General features: G+C 41.8%; 1 protein-coding gene across 10 annotated transcripts in view; it reads left to right on the forward strand.

Moving 5' to 3' along the window:
• THSD7B (thrombospondin type 1 domain containing 7B) overlaps positions 1–23,758 on the forward strand; it is a 528,234-nt gene that overhangs the window by 423,625 nt on the left and 80,851 nt on the right. For all 10 annotated transcript variants that reach the window (XM_081928487.1, XM_081928486.1, XM_081928485.1 and 7 more), the window contains 2 exons: positions 4,625–4,888; positions 16,274–16,452. In XM_081928487.1, the coding sequence (XP_081784613.1) occupies positions 4,625–4,888; positions 16,274–16,452 (443 nt within the window). The remainder of the gene's footprint in view (positions 1–4,624; positions 4,889–16,273; positions 16,453–23,758) is intronic.

Here is a 23,758-nt window from a genome sequence, read left to right on the forward strand (position 1 = left end):
AGGTGGAAGTCTGGAGAAGCTCTCAGGGATGAGCCACCATGCTGGCTATCTCACAAGGCCAGATTTTACCCTTGGTAGGAGGACGCGAGTGGTGCTGTGGTCTAAACTACTGAGCATAGGGCTTGCCAAACGGAAAGTCGGCAGTTTGAATCCCCGTGACGGGGTGAGCTCCTGTTGCTCGGTCCCAGCTCCTGCCAACCTAGCAATTTGAAAGCACATCAAAGTGCAAGTAGATAAATAGGTACCACTCCAGTGGGAAGGTAAACAGCATTTTTGTGTGCTGCTCTGGTTTTGCAGAAGCAGCTTAGTCAGGCTGGCCACATGACCTGGAAAAACTTTCTGCGGACAAACGACGGCTCCCTCAGCCAGTAAAGTGAGATGAGTGCCGCAACCCTAGAGTCATTTGCGACTGGACTTAACTGTCAGGGTCCTTTACCTTTTTTAGAAGAGCTTGGGGGGGGAGGGAATATAATCACATGAGCAGTTGGAAGAAAGGATGCAAAGGTCTGAGATTTGGGGAAACCAGGGGCCCATTAGCAGTCTAGTTAAACAACAACCCCATGCTCAATGAGTTTCAGTTTTTGATGGGTCTGGTTGAGCGGCCCCAGTTCATTTTCAGAGTGAGCTTTTAGTCTATTGCTCTCAGTTACCTATATTTCCATGCTGGTGCCAATCCTCAGATTCACTTTGTGCATTTAGTCAATGTACAGTATAGCTATTTACAGTGACCACTTGATGTGAATGCATGCATGCACAGAGACCCAAATAGTGTGTGGGAGGTGTTCTCTGAAGAGGAAGAGGAAGATGCAGTTCAGTCCTCTATGCATTTGCACAGAACATTACTCTGAGCATGGTAGAAACACACACAGGTCAAGGACCAAACCTGAGCTTTCAAGAGCATCAGGCTAATATTAAATCCTTTGCCTGGGCACCATTGCCACTTCAACCTTAGGCAGCAGTTACCAGATCTGACTCTCCATTTGACATTAAAGTGTTTATTGCTTTGCTCTAGTAAATACAGCAAGATCAAACAATTGCAAAAGAGAATCCACTTACCCTCTCTATTATATGGCAAAATGTTTTTGGTTTTTTGAAGGAATAATATAACCTTGGCTTTTATATTATTAAAGGTGGAAATGCCGCCTCTAGCATATCACTGTTATAACTCACAAGAGAATTACTTTAGGATATAATACCAGGTGTAAAAAAAAGCTGAACCATAAATGTTACTCTACTGCAAAATGGCCGTTCAGTGTTTTATGATAAGAATTTAACTATATATATTGGTAAACCATGGCTTCAGGGAGACTGAGAATTCCTGTTGGTTTTTAAATACAGGCATCACAGTGAAAGCCATTATAGTGTAAACTCTACACACACACAGGCAAGAATAATCAGAAAATGGTATAATAATACCCATGCCTGAGTAACTCTTGTTCTTTAATGAGCCATGCTCATGAATTCTCATGTGAACAGATAATGCAATAATGTTATTGAAAAGCTGCATGATGCCTTGCTTACAGTAGCAAAGCACCCTTTAATTGGTTGCATGTTACTTTAAAACAAACAAACAAAAAGGCAATAGCTACTGTGCATTTTTGATATTCAGTCCTGGAACCTCTTTATGCTGGAAATGTTTACTAAAGTTGTCATGTTTATTTCTTTCCCCACTTTGTTGTTGAAGCCTTTGATGTATCACCTCGGCTAATAGAGTGTCCCGATTCTCCTTTTAAGTGGAAATCGAAAATATTCAATGTTATAAGTGCAAAGCGTGACAGCAAAATGTTTCTCATGTGTTTTATTCTTATTCATTCAGATTTGGTATATCATAGCATAGGACAGTAGACACAGAGTTTGGCTCAGGGTCATAAGAGATGTTACTCCTACAGCCGGTGTGGTGTAGTGGTTAAGAACAGTGGACTCGTAATCTGGTGAACCGAGTTCGCGTCCCCGCTCCTCCGCATGCAGCTGCTCGGTGACCTTGGGCTAATCACACTTCTTTGAAGTCTCTCAGCCTCACTCACCTCACAGAGTGCTTGTTGTGGGGGAGGAAGGTAAAGGAGATTGTTAGCCGCTTTGATACTCCTTAGGGTAGTGAAAAAGCGGGATATCAAATCCAAACTCTTCTTCATCTTACCATCCTTGCTGTTCCTATGGAAGTCATCTAGGTCTCATGTATTGGAGTAGCTGAAGACTGTGGACTGCACAGTACAGGTGTGGGCCTCCCCATTTCCTAATGCATGACACATGGGACTAAACAGAGACCGCTAAAGTCTTAATACAGCAAAGGAGCCTGACAAGTCTTCTTGCTTTATTTTGAGCAGAATAAGGTTGGAGAGACTACAACGCTGCAGAAGTTCAGTAGCAGGTTATATGCTTAGCTCCGACTTACGTGGTGCAACCACAACATAGCCTGTAAAGCTGTGCTGTTGACATGGCAGCTTTCCAATCCCACATGACCCCCACTTTCATGTGTTATTCCTTTATTCCTGGGACTCGTCCAGAAGGGTGGTTCCCACGCCACTCTTGTAATATATGAATCAGCTGGACCTTATTTCCTCTAGAATAGGCATAGGCAAACTGGGCCCTCCATATGTTTTTGGCCTACAACTCCCATGATCCCTAGCTAACAGAACCAGTGGTCAAAGATGATGGGAACTGTAGTCCTAAAACATATGGAGGGCTGAGTTTGCCTATGCCTGCTCTAGAATACCCACATCCCTCCATAATCAAAGCATAGTTACACACCAAACACTCCATTTTAAGCAAATCACAAAAAGTGAAAGTAAGCAAAGAAGGAAACAGTTTAAATTTTGAGGCTATGAGAAGTGCTGCCTTGGTAGATTTATTAAAAAGGAAAGTGAGGTAGCTGGTATTAATATTTTTCTCAAATAAATGTATCTGATTCATCATGAAAATTGGTCAATTTTATGGCTTTTATTGAAAATCATCCTGCTGCTTAGAGTATGTTAATGTGCACGTGGATTAGCTTCCTTCTTACTTTGTATTTAATAGCATGATTTATTTTATGCTTAAATACATGTGTGGGCTTTACATTTAGCATTATTCGTTACAGAAGCATCCCCAAGCAAATGCTGGTTAGAAGGTAATTTGAGGTTACACTACTTTGAAATCTGTATTATGCAGCTAACATTTTTGAAAAAAAGCTTTATGTTCGAGAAAGGCATATTTATCTTCTTTAATCATTAACTCAGTCAAATGTGCAGGCATTGAAACTGACTGTTTTGTGTGAAGGAGAAATATTGCAAAATATTGTTGGGTGACGTCCTCCCCGGCCCCGGCCCCCAAAAAACTGAACACTTTTTTGTTAATGTTCAAAAAACATTTTTATTTAACTAGAAAAAGTCTTTAAGACTGCTGGGTCTTGATTAAAAATAATTTCTGATCATGATTTTTAAAACCAGCTCTGAGAATGTTAACGTGCTAATTAAAAACCATTTGGACAATAGAGTGGAATGAATATTCTTTGATGCAAGCAATCCAGTTAAATTGTGTTAATATCTCAATATCTGTGGAGAGAACTCATGGTTGGCTTACGTGCAACTTTTCACTTTCAAAAGTATTACTTGACAGCTGCTGAGTGTGCATACTTATTGTGTCACCTGTTAATGCAAAGTGAAATTAAGCCCTTGATGCCGAGATACAATGGGATAAAGAAAAGTTATGTTTAAAGATTGTCCTCTCAGGGCAAGTCCACTTCTGGAATAGATTGGTAGATTTGCTGAAGTCAGGAAAGAGGGAAGGGGGGGAAGAATTGTACTTGCTTCTCTCAGTAGAGAACCTTGTGGTAAACTGAAAGTGTGATACAACACATTGAAAAACCTTAAAAGAAATAACAGTTTTTGAGCTTCAAAATCTCCAGGTGATGAGAAGTTTCAGTGGTGTAGTGCTTACCTGGGCTGGACTTGGGCTCCTTTAGAATGATGTCACTGGAAGTTTGTTGGCATTGTGTAATTTCTTTGTGTTTATTTACAAATATACAAGTTGAACATGGGCGGTGTTACAGTGTTAAACATTCTTGACCAAAATACCCTGCCAGGCCTTAAGCATTTCTTGTCTACTCATAAAGTTATCCCTGATCTTATGAACCTCCAGTACATATCCCTGTTGTGTATTCAGCTAATTTGCAAAATAACTACGAAGGAAGAGCCGCAGCTAGCTAAATCTACCTAGTGGGTTTCCCTAAGCAACCAGTGATGTTGCAGGGCTTAAAGTGAGGGGAGAGAAGGGAGATAATAAATTTACTTTCTTAAGATAATTATGGGGCAAATTAAGAGCTTTTTCAGGTGTGTGTTTTCCTAATAAGAGTAGGCAGACAGTTGTTCTCTTTCTATCATTCTGTGCTTCATCCCAAACAATTCCCCCTCCTCCACAAGTTCCTTTAGGTTCTCTGGTTGCCCTGGAGACAGCGACATTTTCTCGGCCCTCTGGAGCACGGGCAACAACAACTAACAGATGTCTTTGAACCAGCTCTTCTGTATTTACATTTCGGATTGTGTTGGTTCTAACTGTATCAAACCCCTTCAAGTGTAAATAATACGACATATTGTTATCAAAAGCAGCAGATGCTACACTAACAAGCATATTTTCCCGGTCGGAACAGGGAGAAGCAGAAAGCGAGACAAGTGCCAGAATACAGAAGTGTATCCCCTTGTTGAAGCGGAACCATGCCCTTGCACAATATTTACCAGCCGGCCCCATGGAAATTGGTCGGAATGCATAATTTCCGTAGGGAAAACAGAGCTGCAGCTAGAACAGAGATTTCACGGGCATGCCAAGGAATGTGGAGAAGGGGTGCGCTTCAGAGCCCTGGCCTGCTACGATAAGACCGGCAGACTTGTGGAACCGTCTCATTGCAACCATTCAGGTAAGTTGGAGTGCCCTGTATAAACAATGGAGGCCCAGAGTCTACCACTGGTCATGCAGCGTTTGATACCTTTCTATTTCCTGTGTCAAACATTAGCTGAATCCCAGATAAAAGAAGACAGGAAAATTTAAGTAACGTTGCATTAATCAAGCTTAATATGTCAGTGGGCTTATAAAGAGGTCCGCCTCTTTGAAGTGACTCATTTCAGTTTGGAATTTGTTTGAATTGAATGCACACCCTTAGTTGAAGCTGGTGGTAGCAACAGCGTCCTGATCTCCTGGGTACAATCTTTAGTTCATGATGGAGGTAGGAGGCTTCTTTATTTGTTATCCAGAAGGGAGGATTTCAGCAGGAATACCTTTCCTGACAAATGACATCTGCTGAAATTCCTTCTTCTGCACACCTTTCCTCCTTTGTACCTGGGCGGCACCCCCACAATTCTACCCCGACACTGAGGTCCAACACTGAGGGCCTTCCGGTGGTTCCCTCACTGCGAGAAGCCAAGTTACAGGAAACCAGGCAAAGGGCCTTCTTGGTAGTGGCACCCACCCTATGGAATGCCCTCCCACCAGATATCAAAGAGAACAACTACCAGACTTTTAGAAGACATCTGAAGGCAACCCTGTTTAGGGAAGCTTTTAATGTTTGATGGATTACTGTATTTTAATATTTTGTTGGAAGCTGCCCAGAGTGGCTGGGGAAGCCCAGCCAGATGGACAGGGTGTAAATAAATAAATAAATAAATAAATAAATAAATAAATAATCTCTCCTGTGGAGGGGAAGCAGTGTAGTCTCAGCCCTACCATCTGCACTCCATTGCTGGAGTTTGGATAGCACTGTTTGATCCTGTTCTTTGACTGTGAGATCAGTATGGCTTTCTTTTGGATTTGCTGTGTGCCAGCAAATCAAATGTTGGTTTAGTCATTGGTCGTACTCCTCTCTCAGCCACGTTTCAGATGAGCTGCCTTTTTATTTGTTTGTCAAGGTGCCATATCAATGCTTATCCATTCATAACATCTATCATTTCCTTAAGTTTAAAAAGAAACGAGCCAATTTTAAAATGTTGCACAGTTGTTGTTTTTATAATTTGTGGGGAGATGTCACAAGTGCTAGCTAATTACCAATGTTCACAATCAGTTCCTACTGCAAATTTACAGAACCCTTTCCCTGCCTAAACCCAAGGTGTGGAAATGTATTTTTAGACTGAAGTCTGCAAGGCTATACACATTTAGTCAGGGTTCAATGGAGCTGACAATTCTGTAAACATGCACAAGAATGCATTACGTAATTCATTTGGCAAGTATACGACATATCAGGGATTGCACTTGAACGGCCTCACTGCTCTATAAGTGTAGTGTCAGTCTTCAATTGTAGACTGCTATTACCATGGTTTGTAGATTAGAAACTTAAATTTATATGCTGCCTTTCTACAAAGCAAATTGTGTCCAAGGCAATTATAATCAACGAAGCATAAACAAACTGCAATAAAGGTAAAGGGTGAAGGGACCCCTGACCATTAGGTCCAGGCGCGGACGACTCTGGGGTTGTGGCGCTCATCTCGCTTTAATGGCAACCCACATCTCATTAAGGTTGCCTGCCCCATCTGCCCCCTGTGGCAATCTTACACTCCATGCTGCCCATGCACTCTAGGGGCATTCTGAATGAGTTCCCTTCCTTTGGCAGGGCTAAGGGTGAGATGATACCCTTTCACATAGTTTAATGGCAGCCCGCCTTCCATGTCTTACATCTTCATTTTGAATTCTCCTTGAGCTGAGGGCTGGGATAAAACAAGTGGAAGCAGCCAAGCCCTTGATGGTAGCCAGTATATCTCCCCCCCCCCCTGCAGATCTGACAGCTGGTTAATTGTCTTCTAATTACTTTGTTATAGAGAAACAATGGTATTGAGTGTGGCATCCCACCCAATAGGTATGACCTAAAAATAACAGCGCAGAGGTGGCAGGATTTATGGAAAGAGAAAGAAGCAGGAGACTTAGGGAAGGGTGGGAGTCAGTACAGCAAAACATTGAACACAGGCCAAAGGACTCGTAGTCTTTTGCCTGCAAACATGAGCTGGAGATACAGACTATTTGTTACCCTATCCTGCTAAAGAGTTTATTCTCCCATCAAGCTGCTGCCTTTTGCTTTAGTTCTTCCCTTTGCCTGCTGTCACTTTCTGTCACTCTTTTTGTTTTGGTCATTTCCTTCCCGTATACTCTGCACATATCCCAGTTTGCTCTGCTTTTCTCATTTTGGGCTTTGTCATGCGCTGCCTCCCACTATCCCCAGTGGGGAGAAAGGGTTGTTAGCAGAGCTGGTGTTGTGCCGATCAATTTGGTTGTAATGAGAATCCAAGGAGGGAAACCAAACAGGAGCAGACAATATGAAGATATTCTGTAATGGAGGAGTTCATTGGAGTATAACAGTTTCATTCTAGCGCTGACAGTAAATTCAGGGAAGGCAGCTTCTTATGAGTCATTGCACACTTTCCAGATTTTGCTTTCTCAAACTTTTTATCAGTAAAGGCAGCACAAGCAAACTATTTCATTAACAGGGAGGGTTTCCCCCATTCTTTCCTTGCCTATGGGCAACAATCTTAATCAGGTAAAAACTCTTTGGCAATTATGGCGTATTTTGATTTCTTGTTAGTATGCCTCATTGAAAAAACCAAATTAAAAAATAAGTAAAAAGCAGTATTGCTTGTGAAATTATTATTTAGCCCTTATACACTTGAAAATACTGCTTTATACAATAATCATATATGCTGCAACTATCTCAGTGTGCAGAGTGCTATGTCACTCACCATCTCCTTCTTTGTCACAATTTCACCATGGCTATTTTTTGGTTGACAAATAGAGACATGAGTCTGAGAGATGGCGAGTCTTTAGCTGAAGTGAGATTTTTGAACTTGGGTGCTCTTGAATAAAATACAGTTGCCCACACGCTGGACCACCTCAAATGTACCCCACTAGCCGTGTACTGTGCCTCTCAGAAACTTGACAGTCCACCTGGGTTTGCAGTCCTAAGCAGACAGCAACATGTGGGTGGGGGGTTATTGAGCCCTTAGCTGTCTGTTTTCAACTTGGCAGATTGCAAGTTGTGCAGACTTTCATCTGGGCTCTTAGGAGCTAACTAAAGAGTTTCTCCTTACATTCCACCTCAAATCAGCACCATTATCGAAATTAAATATGTACAGTCATACCTCGGGTTAAAGTTGCTTCAGTCTGAGTGTTTTTGGGTTGCGCTCCGCGGCGAGTTGAGACCTCTGCTTTTGGACACATGTAGCTTGGCCACATGGGTTTTGATTTTGGAATTGCATATTCTTCCCTAAAAAGCTATGAGATAACCACCCGTTAGTGTCAGGTTCTGAAATGGCAATCATTTTGTCATACCTGCAAAGTGCTGTTGCAGTCAATGGGATGCAGCTGCCTGGAACACACATCTGCAGAGCAGCTGTTTGAGCTGTTACAAATCACATTGTTAAAGCAATCCATAGATAGGTACAGGTGGAAACGTGTCAGTCTAGATATAAAGGAACACAGTTGGTCCCCAACTGAGACTTTGAAAGGAAAAAGGAAGTTCACCAAGAAAATTCTCGACTTGCTTGTTTGCTTGAGGATTAACTTTAATTAACACCGGCAGTGCTCCCCTGCCCCCTGCTCTGGACCCTTCTCTAGATCTTTTCTTCTTTTGCTGTAATTGTGGGAATTTGCCTCCTGCAGAATGAAAATGTCACAAATTGGCCTCTGCTGAGCCACTGAAATAACTGGCATTGTTGATATGTGTCTAAACACAGCTGCATCACACAGAGAGAATGAAGACTTATGCTTGGAAACAAGCTCTCTGGGTAATTCTGGTTTAAAGAAATTATCCATTTCTTGGGACATTGCTTAGGACTGAAGCAGTGAAATGCAGGCCTCCTCAAGGTCACGTCCTCAAAATACAAGCTTCATCCCTTTTAACCTTGGAAACTAGCTTAAGTACAGGTGCATGAAGCATACACTGAGAACATAGGCAGAGGCTACAAATGCTGACAGCTTGTGCTGTTTCCAGGATTTTTCACCCAGGGGCATAGCAATAGCGCTGTCCACTGAGGTGTGCTGGCCCAGGCCCTTTCCCTCACAGTCCCTTCAGGGGACCCATCCCATGTGACTAAGAAACTTGCCAGATGCCCCAGCACCAGTTGTAAGGTGCGTCAAACGGTTGTGACAAATAAATAAACAGCCCTACAAATGCAACAGAATAAGTATACATACATACCAAACAGAATTATTATGGAAAAGGTAAAAACAACAACCCAGGAATGAGTTGACCAGTTATATCCTGATTAAGATTCCTTCCTTACCTTGACAAGCAGGAGCTAATCTGGGTCCATAGCAGTCACAATAGTAGCTTAAGACTTAGTTAGCACCATGTGAAATGGTAGGTAGGTCTGAATAGGCAAGAAACACAATGCTTGTGCCTTTGGAAGGCCTACCCTTGCATACTTAATGAGTGGACCACCCCACCTAATAAGCAAGCGTATGCCTACCAGCCATTCCAGGTCAACCTTCGCCCACTCCCTTCCAGCCACTTTGTGACTGGCCGGGAGAGGAACTGAGAGCTAGGCAGTCCTCTGTGGCTGCAGCAGTCAGGCATGCAGCTCACCTTTTGTCTTTGCCTCCATCATTATGTCACAGATACAAAGTGTCTAGTGTCATTGGGAATCTGGGGTTAGTATTCAGTGACACTTTGGCCAGAAGGATGCAGAGCCTGTCGTGCACTTCCTCTAAATCCAGCGCTCAAAAAAGGATCCTTTCAGTGGTTAGCAAATTGCCTCTTTGCCACTGTTAGGTTTGGGAATCTTGCTGATAAAAAGGTAAAGGTAAAGGGACCCCTAATCCCAATTCACCACGTCACAGAAGATGCTGCTGTATTTGTCCTATCAGTGTCAACTAGAACTGTCAATACACTTGACATATGTGCAATGCTGTTTTAAAGTGTCATCAGTTAATTAATCAGTGCTGATTATTTATTTATACTTCAAGCGTTTCTCCCACATCACAATAAGCTAAGTGCAAGATAGAAAAAAGAAGTGATCCTGCATGTATGCCTTGATAACGTGTTGGAGAAAGGCTATTCCAGGTCTCATGATATCGTTCAAATGAAAAGCACTGAGACAGAGGGAATTTCATACGATTCTGGCACATAGCCATAGCTCTTGTATTGCAACCATGCCCTGGTGTCCTGAGGGCAGAAGGCCTCTGTTGCCTATTAACATAAATATTATTTGCATATGCAAAACCAATGAATCTGGTGGGGTTTTCTAGCCTCCATTGTTATACACCTTTCATGTTTTGTTTCAAGAAAACAGTGTTTTTATTTGGTCTGCTTCCAGGGAAATCATCCTTGTCATTGTCACTGACACCTGGAGTGACACAAGAAATCCAGTCAAAAGACCTTGAATTCTGTGAGGCACCTTTAGGCTTTCTTTCCAAGTACTACAGCTGTTAAAAGTTTGTTAATTAAAATGGTGAAATATGTTAGGAGTAGATGCAAATGAGATTAAAACTAATTAGATTTGACGTGCATCTGCTTCAAAAGCAGCCTGCATAGAAGGTTTTGTTTCCTAAACCATCTCCTACCTTCACGCAGTTGCATTAAGATTCATATATTCTGTGCAAATATAATGCACCAAGCAAAGTTAAGATGAGCCAAGAAACAGTTCCAGAAATGCCACTGGTTTCTATAAAATGCAGATTGTATACCTTTATTCATTACATTCTTAGAAGTCCACCTTTGACTTCAAAAAGCTGTTTTTCTCAATCTTTTTCTTAGGCCTGGAACCATAGATTTTACTTTATTTTTGGCTTATGTATCTGAAAAGGAGAAATAATGTGTCCATGTGCACTATTGCGCCACTCATCAGCCCCTCACTGTGTTCAGTATAAATGTTTGTGCTTGTTTTTAATGTATTTGATTGCTCTTCTGCCTTGGGCTTCACAGTCCAATGAAAGCACTGATGGGTAGGAAAACTATCTACTCATATACTGAACAAGACATTTACTTTATAAACTTGAGCAGCTAATGCTTTTAAAAAGCAGCTAATAAAGACTCTGGGTAAAATAGTGTTGGAGACAACCCTATGCACCCAACCAGTCCTCTCTTATATGCAAACACAAAACCACAGACTGACTCAGTTTGGGTCCTATGTACATAATCTCACCCCATTCTTGTTGTTTCTTTCCCTCCTTGCACCCACTAAATTTGTACTCTACTTTTCTACCCAACAGTGCTAACAACAATCATGCAAATACAATAAAATGCAGCTAAAAATCAATAAAAGGCAATGTAAAAAAATCTGCTAAATCTCTTCAGATTTTTCAATACATACTTGTACTCTTAAGAGTACATCTGCCTAGGTGCATCTGCTGATAACAGATGTATTCCTACACAGTAACTGATGACAGAGTAACATGCAAGCCTAGATAGGAATTTTTTTTTGGGGGGGGAGTAACCTTATTGCCTGCAAAACATAAGTGTGTGGTTGAGAGTACTTAACTATGAAATCTATCCCCCCCCCAAAAAATAATAATCAACACAATGATTCACTGTGGACCCTGAACCAACATTAGCTTTGCTGCATTATAAGTAGTTGGTGCAAACAGAGCTACTAATATTATGGAGTGTGTGTGCTAAATGCTGTTGCAGTTGAACAGACTGAAGCACTAGAAACCATCCAAATAGTTACATTTCATAGTTACTTAACTTACAGAGATAAAAGCCCTCTTCCAGTTATGGGGCATCCTACAAATGCCATTAATAAAGGACATAGGCAATTTTTTTTAAAATGGCAGTAAGGGTCCCAAGAACATAGTCTGGTGGTACATGATGCAGCCCCTTTGGAGTTAAGCAGGTCTGAGTTGGCCAGTCCCTGGGTGGGTGATCGCCGTTGGCACTGTCCACAATGCCCAGGACCTACCACTGCTCCAGAGCTTTCTGGTGGAAAATGGCAGCTGCCAACTTGCCCCCCTCCCCAAATGGTAGAGAGTGTATAAAGAAAATTCTGCAAAGTGGCCTTATACTGGGGGGATGAAAACAAAAAGCTCAAACATTCCCAGAAATTGTCTTCTGAAATTTTTTTGGCTCAACTCTCATATTGTCCAATACAGTGGTACCTTGGGTTACATATGCTTCAGGTTACAGACTCCGCTAACCCAGAAATAGTGCTTCAGGTTAAGAACTTTGCTTCAGGATAAGAACAGAAATCGTGATCCGGCGGCGCAGCGGCAGCAGGAGGCCCCATTAGCTAAAGTGGTGCTTCAGGTTAAGAACAGTTTCAGGTTAAGAACGGACCTCCAGAATGAATTAAGTACGTCACCAGAGGTACCACTGTATGTAGGTTGTCCATAAGACCCTAAGCTTCTAAATCCTTCCTGAAGCTTAATTGATTTTGCCTCCATTAATCTGCCCAGAGAAGGCATTTTACATTTCTATGGAAAGTCCACTATTATCCAGGCTCACAAACAGTAAGAAACCAAAGAATCATATTGCACCAGAGTTTATATAAAGAGCTCCATTGCTAACTCAAGACATGTTCCTCCCTGAGGGGAAGGATAAGATGGTGCATTTCCATGCAGACTGGAAGTTGACTCTTACTTCGAACACCAGTGATACAACAGGTCCCTCCACTACACCTGAGGGCAGAAAGCTAGCTCAGAGCAATGTAGGCTGCATGGCGCACCAGGCACTGTCTTCCCCCAAGCACCTACCACCCGAGGCAGCTGTCTTAGTTTGCCTAATGGTAGGGCTGGCCCTAACAAACTTTTTTTCCTTTTAATTTATTCTAACTTACTTTTCTTCAGTGAAAGCTGAAAAGCAGACAATCACACAAGATATTTTTTTGACCTTCTGTTATTTATAATGCATAATCACAAAGTGCACATGAAATCCGATTGAATCTACTGATGGTGGGTGTAAGGGAACTGCTGATAAATAATAGAGAGCAGTGATACTGCCTAATCTAAATGGATTTGGAGACGTAAGTGGCTATGATGAAGCATTTGTCTGCAAAGTAACAAACCAAATTAGTGTACATTTTAAATTAAACCATTATACAGCTTAGGGGAAGAGCTGCAATAAAGAGCTATTATGGAAAAAATGTTAAAGCTATCAGTCTGTTGTCAAACTGCAGTGCAAAAGGTTAACAAAATGCAGATTTGAAACAAAAAAAGAGGAAAGGAAACGATACTACTAATCTTTGTATTTATTGTTTTTACCCATGTCTGCAAAATTGATTTCATTGCAGCTTAGCTATTCAGGCAGTTTCAACTGGCTGTGGGTATTTTACTAATATAGTTCTGTGATAAGAAAAGTTGGCTTTGCTATAAGCAATTTTAATGCAAAAGCCAACAAATCATACTGCCAAATGGTTTTATAGCTTAAGCCTGGATCTCAGCCTCTTACATTCGATTTAATAGAGCCGTGTGATCAATTTTGTCATTTGGGGATGAATCTAGTTCAGTTGACCTTGGAAGCTTGTGGGTTCCCCCCTTAATTTTGAGAGATTGGGGGCACTCAAGAACTTGAGTGGTGACATGAGACAGAATTGTTGCAGCGTCCAGATCAAGTGATAAAGCCGAGGCAATCAAGCAGGTCTTGGCAGCAAGAGAAATAGCAAGTGATTTCAAGCATATTTTTAAAATGGTGATTCAGTGATTGAAAACAGTTTACTTGCAGGTGGTCCTACAATGAGCACAGTGTTAGTCAGGATTTTCCTGGAACTTTTCTTTTTCTTTTTGTCATGAGCTAGAAAGAAGCTTGTCTCAGCAGCAGCATAACCAGATGAAACAGAAATCTTAAATTTCAGCATGGGGATGATTCTTACCAAAGTTGAAAGGTTCTCACTTAAGGACACAAGACGAGTTCAGCAGGATCACACCAAAGGCCCATATAGTCCAGCATTCTGTTTCTCACAGTGGCCTATGGAAAGCCTACTGGCATGACATGAGGTCAATAACCCTCTTCTGCTGTGATTCTCCAGCAACTGGTATTCTGAGACTTATTGCCTCTGATTCTGGAAGTTCGGGTTTTGTATTTTATTTTTCTTACCCCAGTGAGCATCACTTTAAACTTATACATCAAGCTTCATTGGCCCATTTAATTGGCCCAATAACCCAGTCTGGAATTTATCTTGAAGCTGATTGCAGTTCCTTTCAGTGCAAGACTTTATTGAAATAATACACTGAATTTTAAAAGCGTTTATTTGGGTTCCCTTTTCAGCTCTTATTATAATCTCAACTGTGTCAATGCAGGCTAAACCAGCCTTACCAAACCTAGATACTCTACAGATGCTTTAGACTACATTCCTAGCCAATGCCTATGCTGGCTGATGATGATGGGAGTTCTAATCCAAAATGTCAGTTGGGAAAGCTGGGCTAAACTATCAGCTTTTATTGTGAGAAGGGGTTTGTCCCTTTGCCATACTTGCATACCGCATAGGCCTCCTCTAATTGTTGTTAGCAATAGTCATTCAGTGAGCTAGTTCAGGCATCAAGCCAAAATTAAACCAGGATTATTATTATTATTATTATTATTATTATTATTATTATTATTATTATTTAAAAATCACACTTAAACCACAGGTCATTTCACAGACGATAAAAAACATTCTGGCTTGTTTTGTGAGAGTTTGGCTTGTGTCCCCCCCCCCCCTGTCTACTTCCTGCCTTTTTCATATTTCATGAAAACCTTTGCAGTATCCTACCACTGGCACTGCATCACTGCATCACTGCATCACCATATCTCCTTCCCATTGACTAGCTGCAAAATCAAGGGTATGGAAATCTTCCTGGCATTCTGTGCCAGCTCTTGCCAACAGCTGGCTGTTGCTACAAGATCTTGGCATTTCTTGAACCTTTCCTTCCACTGCTCATCTTTATCCTCCAATCACTCTTAACATTGCACTGTAACATAATTTCTTCCCCGTTTTATAGCACCCACATCACCCCCCCCCCTTCTTCGTGAAGGCTTCCTATGTGAATGTATCTCGGGGAGGAGGGAGTCACAATCTAACTTCATTGCAAACTGCAAAAAACAAAAACATGGAGAGGGGAGAGACTCGTTTTCTTTCACAGGCGAGATTCTGTGCCCCACAACTTGACACTTGTCTCCTGAGGGAAAGAGATGAAGGGTTGAACTACAGTGTGTGTGCATATATATAGGTTTAGGGAATGTCCCAAGGGAAATTATTGTAGAGGTGCTGCTGCTCCAGCTAACATCACATCACCACCTATTTCACCCCATCTCCTATCTGTCTTTCGTGAGCTGGGGCTTCCAATATGATTTGAACTCTCCCTCCCCTTCTACTGTTTAGAATTCAGCTTTGGGGCTTTCTGGCATGCTTAGAATTCAGCCTGGCCACAGGGCCCACTAAGCTTAATGGAATTTACTTCAGAGTAAACATGCACTGGATTGTGATGTAATATGGATAGGGGAGGGAAGTAGTGAAGACAACAGAAATGGTGCTTTGAAGCCACGGCAGGGAGGAGAGAATCCCTCAAATGGCTGCTTATGGGGAAGAAACCTAAGATAAATTTGTCGATAGGGGGATCAGCATATACCTTAAATAACTTATCAAGTTGGCTGTTCAGTGGAGGTATTTGTCTTGCTCTTAAAACATTTTTAGGAGCCCCATGCTCACGTACACAGGCATGACTTGTAAAATGTTAACAACAGGCTTTTAAACTTTTATTTTATTTTAAAAATAACTAAAGTGAAAGCTAGTCCTCGTGGAGAACAGCCTCTTTAACTTTCCTCCAGATGTTCATCTCCACTCTGTGCCCTGGCTGTGTAAGGAAGGCAAGTCACGGTGGGGAAAGGTACCTGTCTCCAGACAGACTTAGCAGTGGTGTCATCTTCAGTGACATGTCTAGTGGTAGCAGTTGAGCATGGAGAGTAGTTCAACTTTTCAGTCACTGTTCTCTAGCATCTCAGGCTTGAAGGACAAACAAATAAACCACACTTAAACTGTGATTTTAAAAACTTACCAGGTTCAAACGTAATGCTAAATCATAGTTAAGGTCAGTAAGCTACGGCTTATTTTTACTAACAAATCAGTAGGCCTAGTATGCACATAATGTGAAACCATAGTTTATCAACTTAAGGTTTATTTAAACCATAGTTTAGTGTTATGTACGGACCAGACCAATGTGAAGAACCAATGAGTTGACAGAAATATAGGACTCCTAAGCAACAATCACTTGCTTGAAATGCCTAACCCTCCTAGTTCCCATGTAACTTTCCAAATACACCATTCCAAGACAGATGACCTTCAGACTATTAATTAGATAAATATCTCAGTGTTAAGATAATTTTCACTTTTCTGTCTTTCCTACATTTTTATTTTAGGTTATGTTGAACAGCCTTGTATGGTACCTTGTCCATTTGATTGCAAATTAAGTGACTGGTCTAGTTGGGCCCCTTGCAGTTCGTCTTGTGGAACAGGAGTGAAAATCCGGTCCAAGTGGCTTAAGGAGAAGCCTTACAATGGAGGACGTCCATGTCCAAAACTGGATCCTAAGAATCAGGTGAGGTATATCAAGAAACCAGTAGGACACTTTTACAGGGTATCAGATACATTTAGGGCATTCTCTGGATGATATAAACAAGACAGCTTCCCTTTAGTAAATATACTCCCTCACCTGGTCATACTTTTTCCTAGGAATACATATTGATACAGCCTTTCATGTTTATTTCAGAGTTCCTTCCTTATTCTCAAAAATACTCCAGTCTCTTTGGCACTGTGAGTAAATATTTATATCATGTTTCCGCTGTATCTCACAAATCACTAATAACAGAGTGCAATCAGCGAGACTCACTTAAAATAGTCTGTGAAGATTGATTCTTTGAACCTATTCTTCATTATTTCCCTCCCCCCAACAAATTCAATTCCACTCTGTTCTAATAAGTTTCTATCTGACAATTACAAGGTAATTTTCTAGTGTATACTCTTATTAGGAGAAGACACAGATATAAATGAGAATATTCAGATGGAAAATTAGGAGTAAAATATTTTTCAATTAATGTTGCAATTTAATGTAATAAAGGAACTTGGCAGTTAATGCAGGCAGGAGAATGTATGGACTCATACAATTAAAAATGTTTAATGCTTTTAAAGTCTATTGAAAGAAACTCAGTATCCTACTCTTTGTGCTGGTTATTTCTAAAGAAGATGTGTTAGTATTTCCTTCATTTCATCTTTTCTGTTTCTAATACAAGCATACTCAGGAATGTCACTTGCAGAACTTTGACTGTAGCGTGCAGGTTATCTTAACATTAAGAAAGCAAAGAAAGTATGAAAAGTGATCTAATATTACAGTCCTACAGATGCTGGAAATAAGCAACATGGAACACATTGTGACTTACTACTGCACTGTGTTCATTCTGCCTCTGGTCATGGTTTCGCTTTGGTAATGCTTTGCACAAAATAAGAGCTGCTTGCATGGGATGCACTTTTACACAACCTATTTAAAAGCAAGGTGCAATTCAAATAGCCTTTATTTCTTAGGCTTGGTTCATGCTGCACCCTGGCAGGTAGTTATGATGAAGAATCTTACTTATTGGAATTCAAGCTGAATACCCTGGGTTAGGGGCTTTAATTCTGATATTTTTCCCACAGTAGTTTGTATACAGTGAACCTGACGCTTGTGACCTCCCCCCACCATGCAGAGAACTGTTGGTGTGAATTATGCACATACGTTCTGGTCACACAATTTGTCCATTGTGGAAGAGGTGCAGGCAGATCATAAAAGCAAGGCCTTGTTCTTTATGCACAAACATACTTTGAACCCTGGTTCATCACAGAAATTTGGGGGAAGGTATGTCAAATTTGAGGCTCACTTTTGCATTCAGGGTTATATCCAATGCTTCTCCTATTCAGAGCAGACCCATTGACGTTAATGGCCCTAACTAATTTAGGTTCGTTAGTTTTAACATGTCTTCTTCTTCTTCTTTGGCGATCACTCATACCCAAATAAGATTGTCTTCCATGAACACAGTCTTAACAGTGTCCATAGGTGACCGCGGAGGCCAATTCTGGAGCCACATGTCCTTCCACAGTGGGGACATAGGTTTCCGGGCAGGAGTTAATCATGGTGAGGGTTTGCCAAACGCGCCTTCCTCTTAGCACATATCTCCCTTTCATTCTATTCTCCAGTTGGAGTGCTCGCAGGCCAATGTTTTCCAATTGTTGGTGTTTATACTACATTTTTTTATAGATTTACCTTGAGACAGTATTTAAACCTCTTTTGTTGACCACCAGCATTACGCTTTCCATTTTTAAGTTCGAAATAGAGTTGTTGCTTTGGAAGACAATAATCAGGCATCCGAACAACATGAGCAGTCCAACGAAGTTGATGTTGAAGAATTATTGCTTCAACACTGGTGATCTTTGCTTCTTCTAATACGCTGACATAAGTTCGCCTGTCTTCCCAAGTGATATGTAAAATTTTTCGGAGGCACCATTGATGGAATCTTTTGAGGAGATGGAGATGGTGTTTACACGTGGGCCATGTTTCACAAGCATATAGTAAGATTGGTAGTACAATAGCTAGCATACAGTAAAGTTGGTAGTACAATACCAACCCTCAGCGAAGCACAGTTTAGGCAATTGTCCAGGCAACTCTAGCAGTCTAAATGCTGAGCTAAATGATCAGCCAAGCTAGAAAACTAGTTTTCTGTCTCAGTGGCAAGCGAATAGAACAGGAACACAACTCTCTGCCACCTAAAGTGAGGGGAGAGACATTGTCACACCTCCACCTTTTCTTTCTCCCTTCCCTTTGCCATGTCTGGTCTCCCTCTTCTTTCCCTCCCAGCTGCTGCTTCTGTCACTGCTGCACCTCAACCCACATCATGGCCCACTTATATTTGTTTGGTTTTGCCTCTGCAGTGGCCACAATGCCAATGAGGTTTTCTCCTCTATTCTTTCTTGGTTCACTTTGAGAAAGGACTAAAGGAGAAGGCCATTCCTAACAGCAGACATTCCTGGCAAGGTGGCTAGGTGACCTCTTCTTGGGCACAGCACCTAGAAGCTTTGTTTAAAGTTAGATAAACTTGTAAAGTTACTTGAAAGTAACTTTAATGTTTTGCCTAACCTGCTGCTCACATCCTTTCTCAGAGCATACCAGGATGGGGAGGGGAGAATGGTGGTAGTCCTGCAGACACCTCTCATCCATGCAAAGATTCTGTAGGTCCACCTTGACTGGCAGCAAGACAAGAGAGCAGTGTCCCATAGGATACCAATCCCTCCAAAACACACATGCTTGCTGCCTGAAACAATGGCGTGAAATTGCTTTGTGATTGGGCCACCTCTGCAAGTGAATATAATGTGAGGTACGGTCATCACATGTTATTCAAACTCTGCTTTGAAAAGCTGGATTCAAATTGGCCTTAATGTTATCTGCAATCTTTCCATTTTCTACAGCTAGGTTTAGACAAAGTTTTGAAGTTTCTTATTGCTTTCTTACATATTAACATACATAAGCAATAGTATAATAGAAACAGAGCCCAAGGAAATATGATGATGCTCAATAAGATAAATAATGCCCATATCTCAGTACTTTCCCTCATAAATCTGGGAGATCACCTAACAGGTAAAATGAAACTCCACTGTAAATAATGCACAGATGATAAGCTTGAGGAAGATATAGTAAGGCACATCATCCACAAACATGGCAGAATATTTATGTCAAAATTCAAACACATTTTTTGTCAGCTTTCTAATTTCAAAATTGGTTTAGCACCTCTTTGAATGGAATTCTTAAATTTAATGGTAGATAAACTTCATGGGAAACTATGAGACAGACACAATAGTGTTCTGTATGTCTTCATCTAGACCAATGAGACACATGAAGATTTATTTCTGTTTTGGAATCGTGCCTATTGATAGCAAATTCTGATATCTTCCAGATTGCCATTAGATTCTATTGCTACCCTAAGAGTAGGAAACATAATAGCATAATGAATACCATTTCTTATGTTCTGTCGGGATGCACATATTGGCTTTGAAGTGCAACAGAGGAATAATGTTGACAACTGGATTTTATAAATTGAGTTGATACTTATATTGTGTACCCCTTTAGAAAGCTGAGAGCAGCTTATATGAAGATGCTAGTGATCTCCACACTTCCTTAGCTTCACCTTTCCTTCAGAGATGGGTACTTTTAGACCAGGGTAGCTAAAGCCAGGTTGTGCAGGTGTTGTTGGACACCCATCAGTCTTGGCCACTGGCTGGGCAGCTCCCATCAGTCTTGGCCACTGGCTGGGCAGGCTGGGGCTGATGGGAGTTGGAATCCCTTTGGAAGGCAGCACATTGGCTACCGCATCCTAATCCATTCACATTCATCAAGAATGTATACATAGATAGAGTATTCTACTATACTTTATTAATTCTAGTACTATCCTCAACAAGGACGCGGGTGGTGCTGTGGTCTAAACCACAGAGCCTAGGGCTTGCCAATCAGAAGGTCGGCGGTTCGAATCCCTGCGATGGGGTGAGCTGCCGTTGCTCGGTCCCTGCTCCTGCCCACCTAGCAGTTCTAAAGCACGTCATAGTGCAAGTAGTCAAATAGGTACCGCTCCGGAGGGAAGGTAAACTGTGTTCCTGTGCGCTGCTCTGGTTCGCCAGAAGCAGCTTAGTCATGCTAGCCACATGACCCGGAAGCTGTACGCCGGCTCCCTTGGCCAGTAAAGCGAGATGAGCACTGCAACCCCAGAGTCGTCCATGACTGGAACTAATGGTCAGAGGTCCCTTTACCTTTACTGTCCTCAACAGAGAAAGCAAACAATTACCGGTATTTAACCCCTTTATGTCTTTTAAAGGTTTGAAAAGTGAAATATGTTTCCTTTTTGGGATACTGTAGACTTGGCATTCGCTAATTAAAACATGTGCCCTTATGAAGAGTTTGTGCAATAGTGTTGCAAATTCCTAGTAGTGCCTATATTGGCATGGAGGCTATCGCCACATGATTCAGAAGAAAAACTTGTAATGCAGCCTGCCCTTAAGCTTATTTTCTGAAGGCTTACTGTAGATTGACTGTAGATGCAGATGTCACAAGACTACAGCCTCCCTCAGCTGCTAGGGCTGGCTTGCCTGATGGTGAAAGGCTCAGCAGGTGCAAAGCTAGCAGGAGGGAGAAGGAAGCTGTAGGTGGTGAGAGGACTGAAGTCTCTCCTCTTACCTTCTCTCTCTCTTCTTCACCTCCTTTCCACAAACAGCAGTCTCTTGGGTGCTAGTTGTGGGTTCTGCAACTATATTCAATTATCCCCATGTCTGTTGCTTACTTGCTTCTCCCCCTCTGCACTGCAGCACTTAAAAAAAAAGCAGTTCCATAATGGATGAAATTTTCTTCTATTTTTTAATAAATTTCTACAAAATTAGAAAGGCAACTAGAGAGGGTCAAACTGCCTGAAAGGGGAAAAAAAATCATTTCACCTCAGCCACTGAAGTTCAATTAGTTTGGAGCAGTATTTTTAATAAACAAGTTTGGTCCCTGCCAAATCTCTAGTGGACAGTGTGGCATGTTGCTAGACTTGCATAGCTTGGGTGTCATAAATCAGCATGACAACAGCTAACACTGAGGTTGAACTTATTCTAACGTCTTTGTCTAGGGAACAAAGGAGCACAGTAGGATTGATGCCTTTGTTGCCCTTTGGCAGCAGGTTTAGAACCTTCCCTCCCCCCCACCTTAACTTTTCCAAACTATACTAAGAAACTTCTTAAATTATCCACATGTCCATTGTAAATATTCACGTTGCTGTACTTGCTGGCTTCCCCGGGTGTTACATTGTCACTTGCGATGCAGTGCCAGCATGCTTCCCCCCCCCCCCTCAAGGTGAGAAAGAGGAACCACCAGGGAAGTTTTAATAGGTTGTCTTTATTCACATAAATTAATCTCTCTGGAAGAGACTGGAGGGGACCTGCTGCCCAAATCTGCAGCCCAGTGTCTAATAAACAGGTCGCCAGTATAGTGACTTCCAGATGTTGTTGGGCTACAACTCTTATTGATCATGCTGTCCAGTGCTGACAGGAGTTGTCTGATAACATACAGAAGCCATATTAGCTACTCCAGTCCTATAATTTCATTGAGTTAATCAGAGTTCTCTGTTATGCAGGCACCTTTGTCCCCATGATGGAACAGGGGAGGTGAGATGTACAAGCTGAGCTGGATCAGGTTGCCCAAGTTCCATGCCTTCTTTTCCTCTTTTCTCCTCTATAAATATCCCTAGAGCAGGCTTAGGGCACTTTCAGATGACTTGCTTATTGAGCATCAATACTGATTTGTTTGCAAAGAGATTAGACAGCATTGGCCATTTAATGGAGGCTGGATGATGTTACATCAAAGCAATTGCTATCCCACACTTTCCCAAGGCAAAAACTTCAATTTTTGTGTGGAAGCAGCTCTGTTGTGCAAGCCACTTACTTAGCTATAATTATGCAGCCTGAATTTGCTGGTGTGCAGTTGAATCCCACCTGAAACTAACAACATTCAGGAAGTGAGACAATCTTCATTAGGTTGTCCAAGCCAAGCAGCATCCCTCAGGCCATTGCAGTGCCATGGTGTATATAGGCTGAAGGGGAGAGTGAGGAGTCCACTTGCTACCATAAAACATTTACCACATGGCCATTCACTGTCTTCCTGCTCTTTTCCACTTATGAGGCCAGAGGCAGCAATGCCATGGAACATCTCCTCCATGAGCTCATCCAGTTTTATCCCACTGCTTTCCCCCAGGAAAACCCAATCTTTACTGCTGAATTGGAGCAAATGTCAACCAGGTTTTTCTCAGATTGGTGTTTGCACTAAAGAGTGGTTTTCCAGGGAAAAGTGATGGGGCAAACAGAAAACCACTGAGGCCCATGCCTAGAAAATATGGGACAAGCAGAAAACTGCTCATACTCAAGCTTTTTAGGCACAGGACAAGGGGAAATGTAGACAATCCCAGAGTTAGAACTAGATAGGGGTGGGAGTAAATAAAAGACCCGTATAGCTTGATTAAGAGATGGATCTTGATGCTATTAGAAGAAGCTATGAAGAAGCTTGGTCAATGCTTATTGAAAGGACGATCGTATGTGGAAGGAAGTCCCACCGTGCTCAGCAGAACTCACTCACATATAGAGTGTGCACAGGACTGTGTATTTCAGCTCATTATATGATGTCTCAAAATAGTCACTGGTAGCCTTGCTTTAAGCCTTGTGTCTTGCTGCTGAAGTCTTGTGTGATGTATTGATATTCCGTACAGACACAACTTCACTTAATTTGCTTTTACTGGGAGGGAGGTAACAGAGAAGGAGAGAAACTCAGGCACTATTATGTGGCAGGTAATAGTGACACGCATGGCCGTGCTGCTGAAGATTCTGCCGTGTTATCTATAATAATAAATTCCAGCTTTGGATTCTGCTGCCATGTGATTTTACACTGAGCTCCTTTCTCTTTGAGCATATGGCAACATTAGTGGGGAATCCATAACTATACTCTGGTGTCCCATCATCTTTGTGAAAACTGCATTGCAATGTTTTCTCTCCATAAATAAAGTACGCTGAAGTAGGCTATCCCTGGCATAAAGGGGGTGGGAGGGGACATAACAATTTAATGATGGAGACATCAACAAGAAAATTTTGGGCTGTATTCAGTGCAGCACTAAGGCACTGCTAAATCTGTTCTGTGAATCCACTTGGTGCCCTTATAGAAAATATCCAGCAATGGAAGGGGAGCCAATGCATATTTTGCAGATTTAGAAGGCTGCAAGGGGGGATTTGGCAAGAATGTCCTTCCCTTTTCCTGCATTAGTGGATGCCTCTGCTGAGCTAAAAGCCCTTCTGTGAGTGCATCTGAACCC

The sequence above is a fragment of the Podarcis melisellensis genome (assembly GCF_964234715.1).
Source record: "Podarcis melisellensis genome assembly, chromosome: 1".
In the NCBI taxonomy this organism is placed as follows: domain Eukaryota; kingdom Metazoa; phylum Chordata; class Lepidosauria; order Squamata; family Lacertidae; genus Podarcis; species Podarcis melisellensis.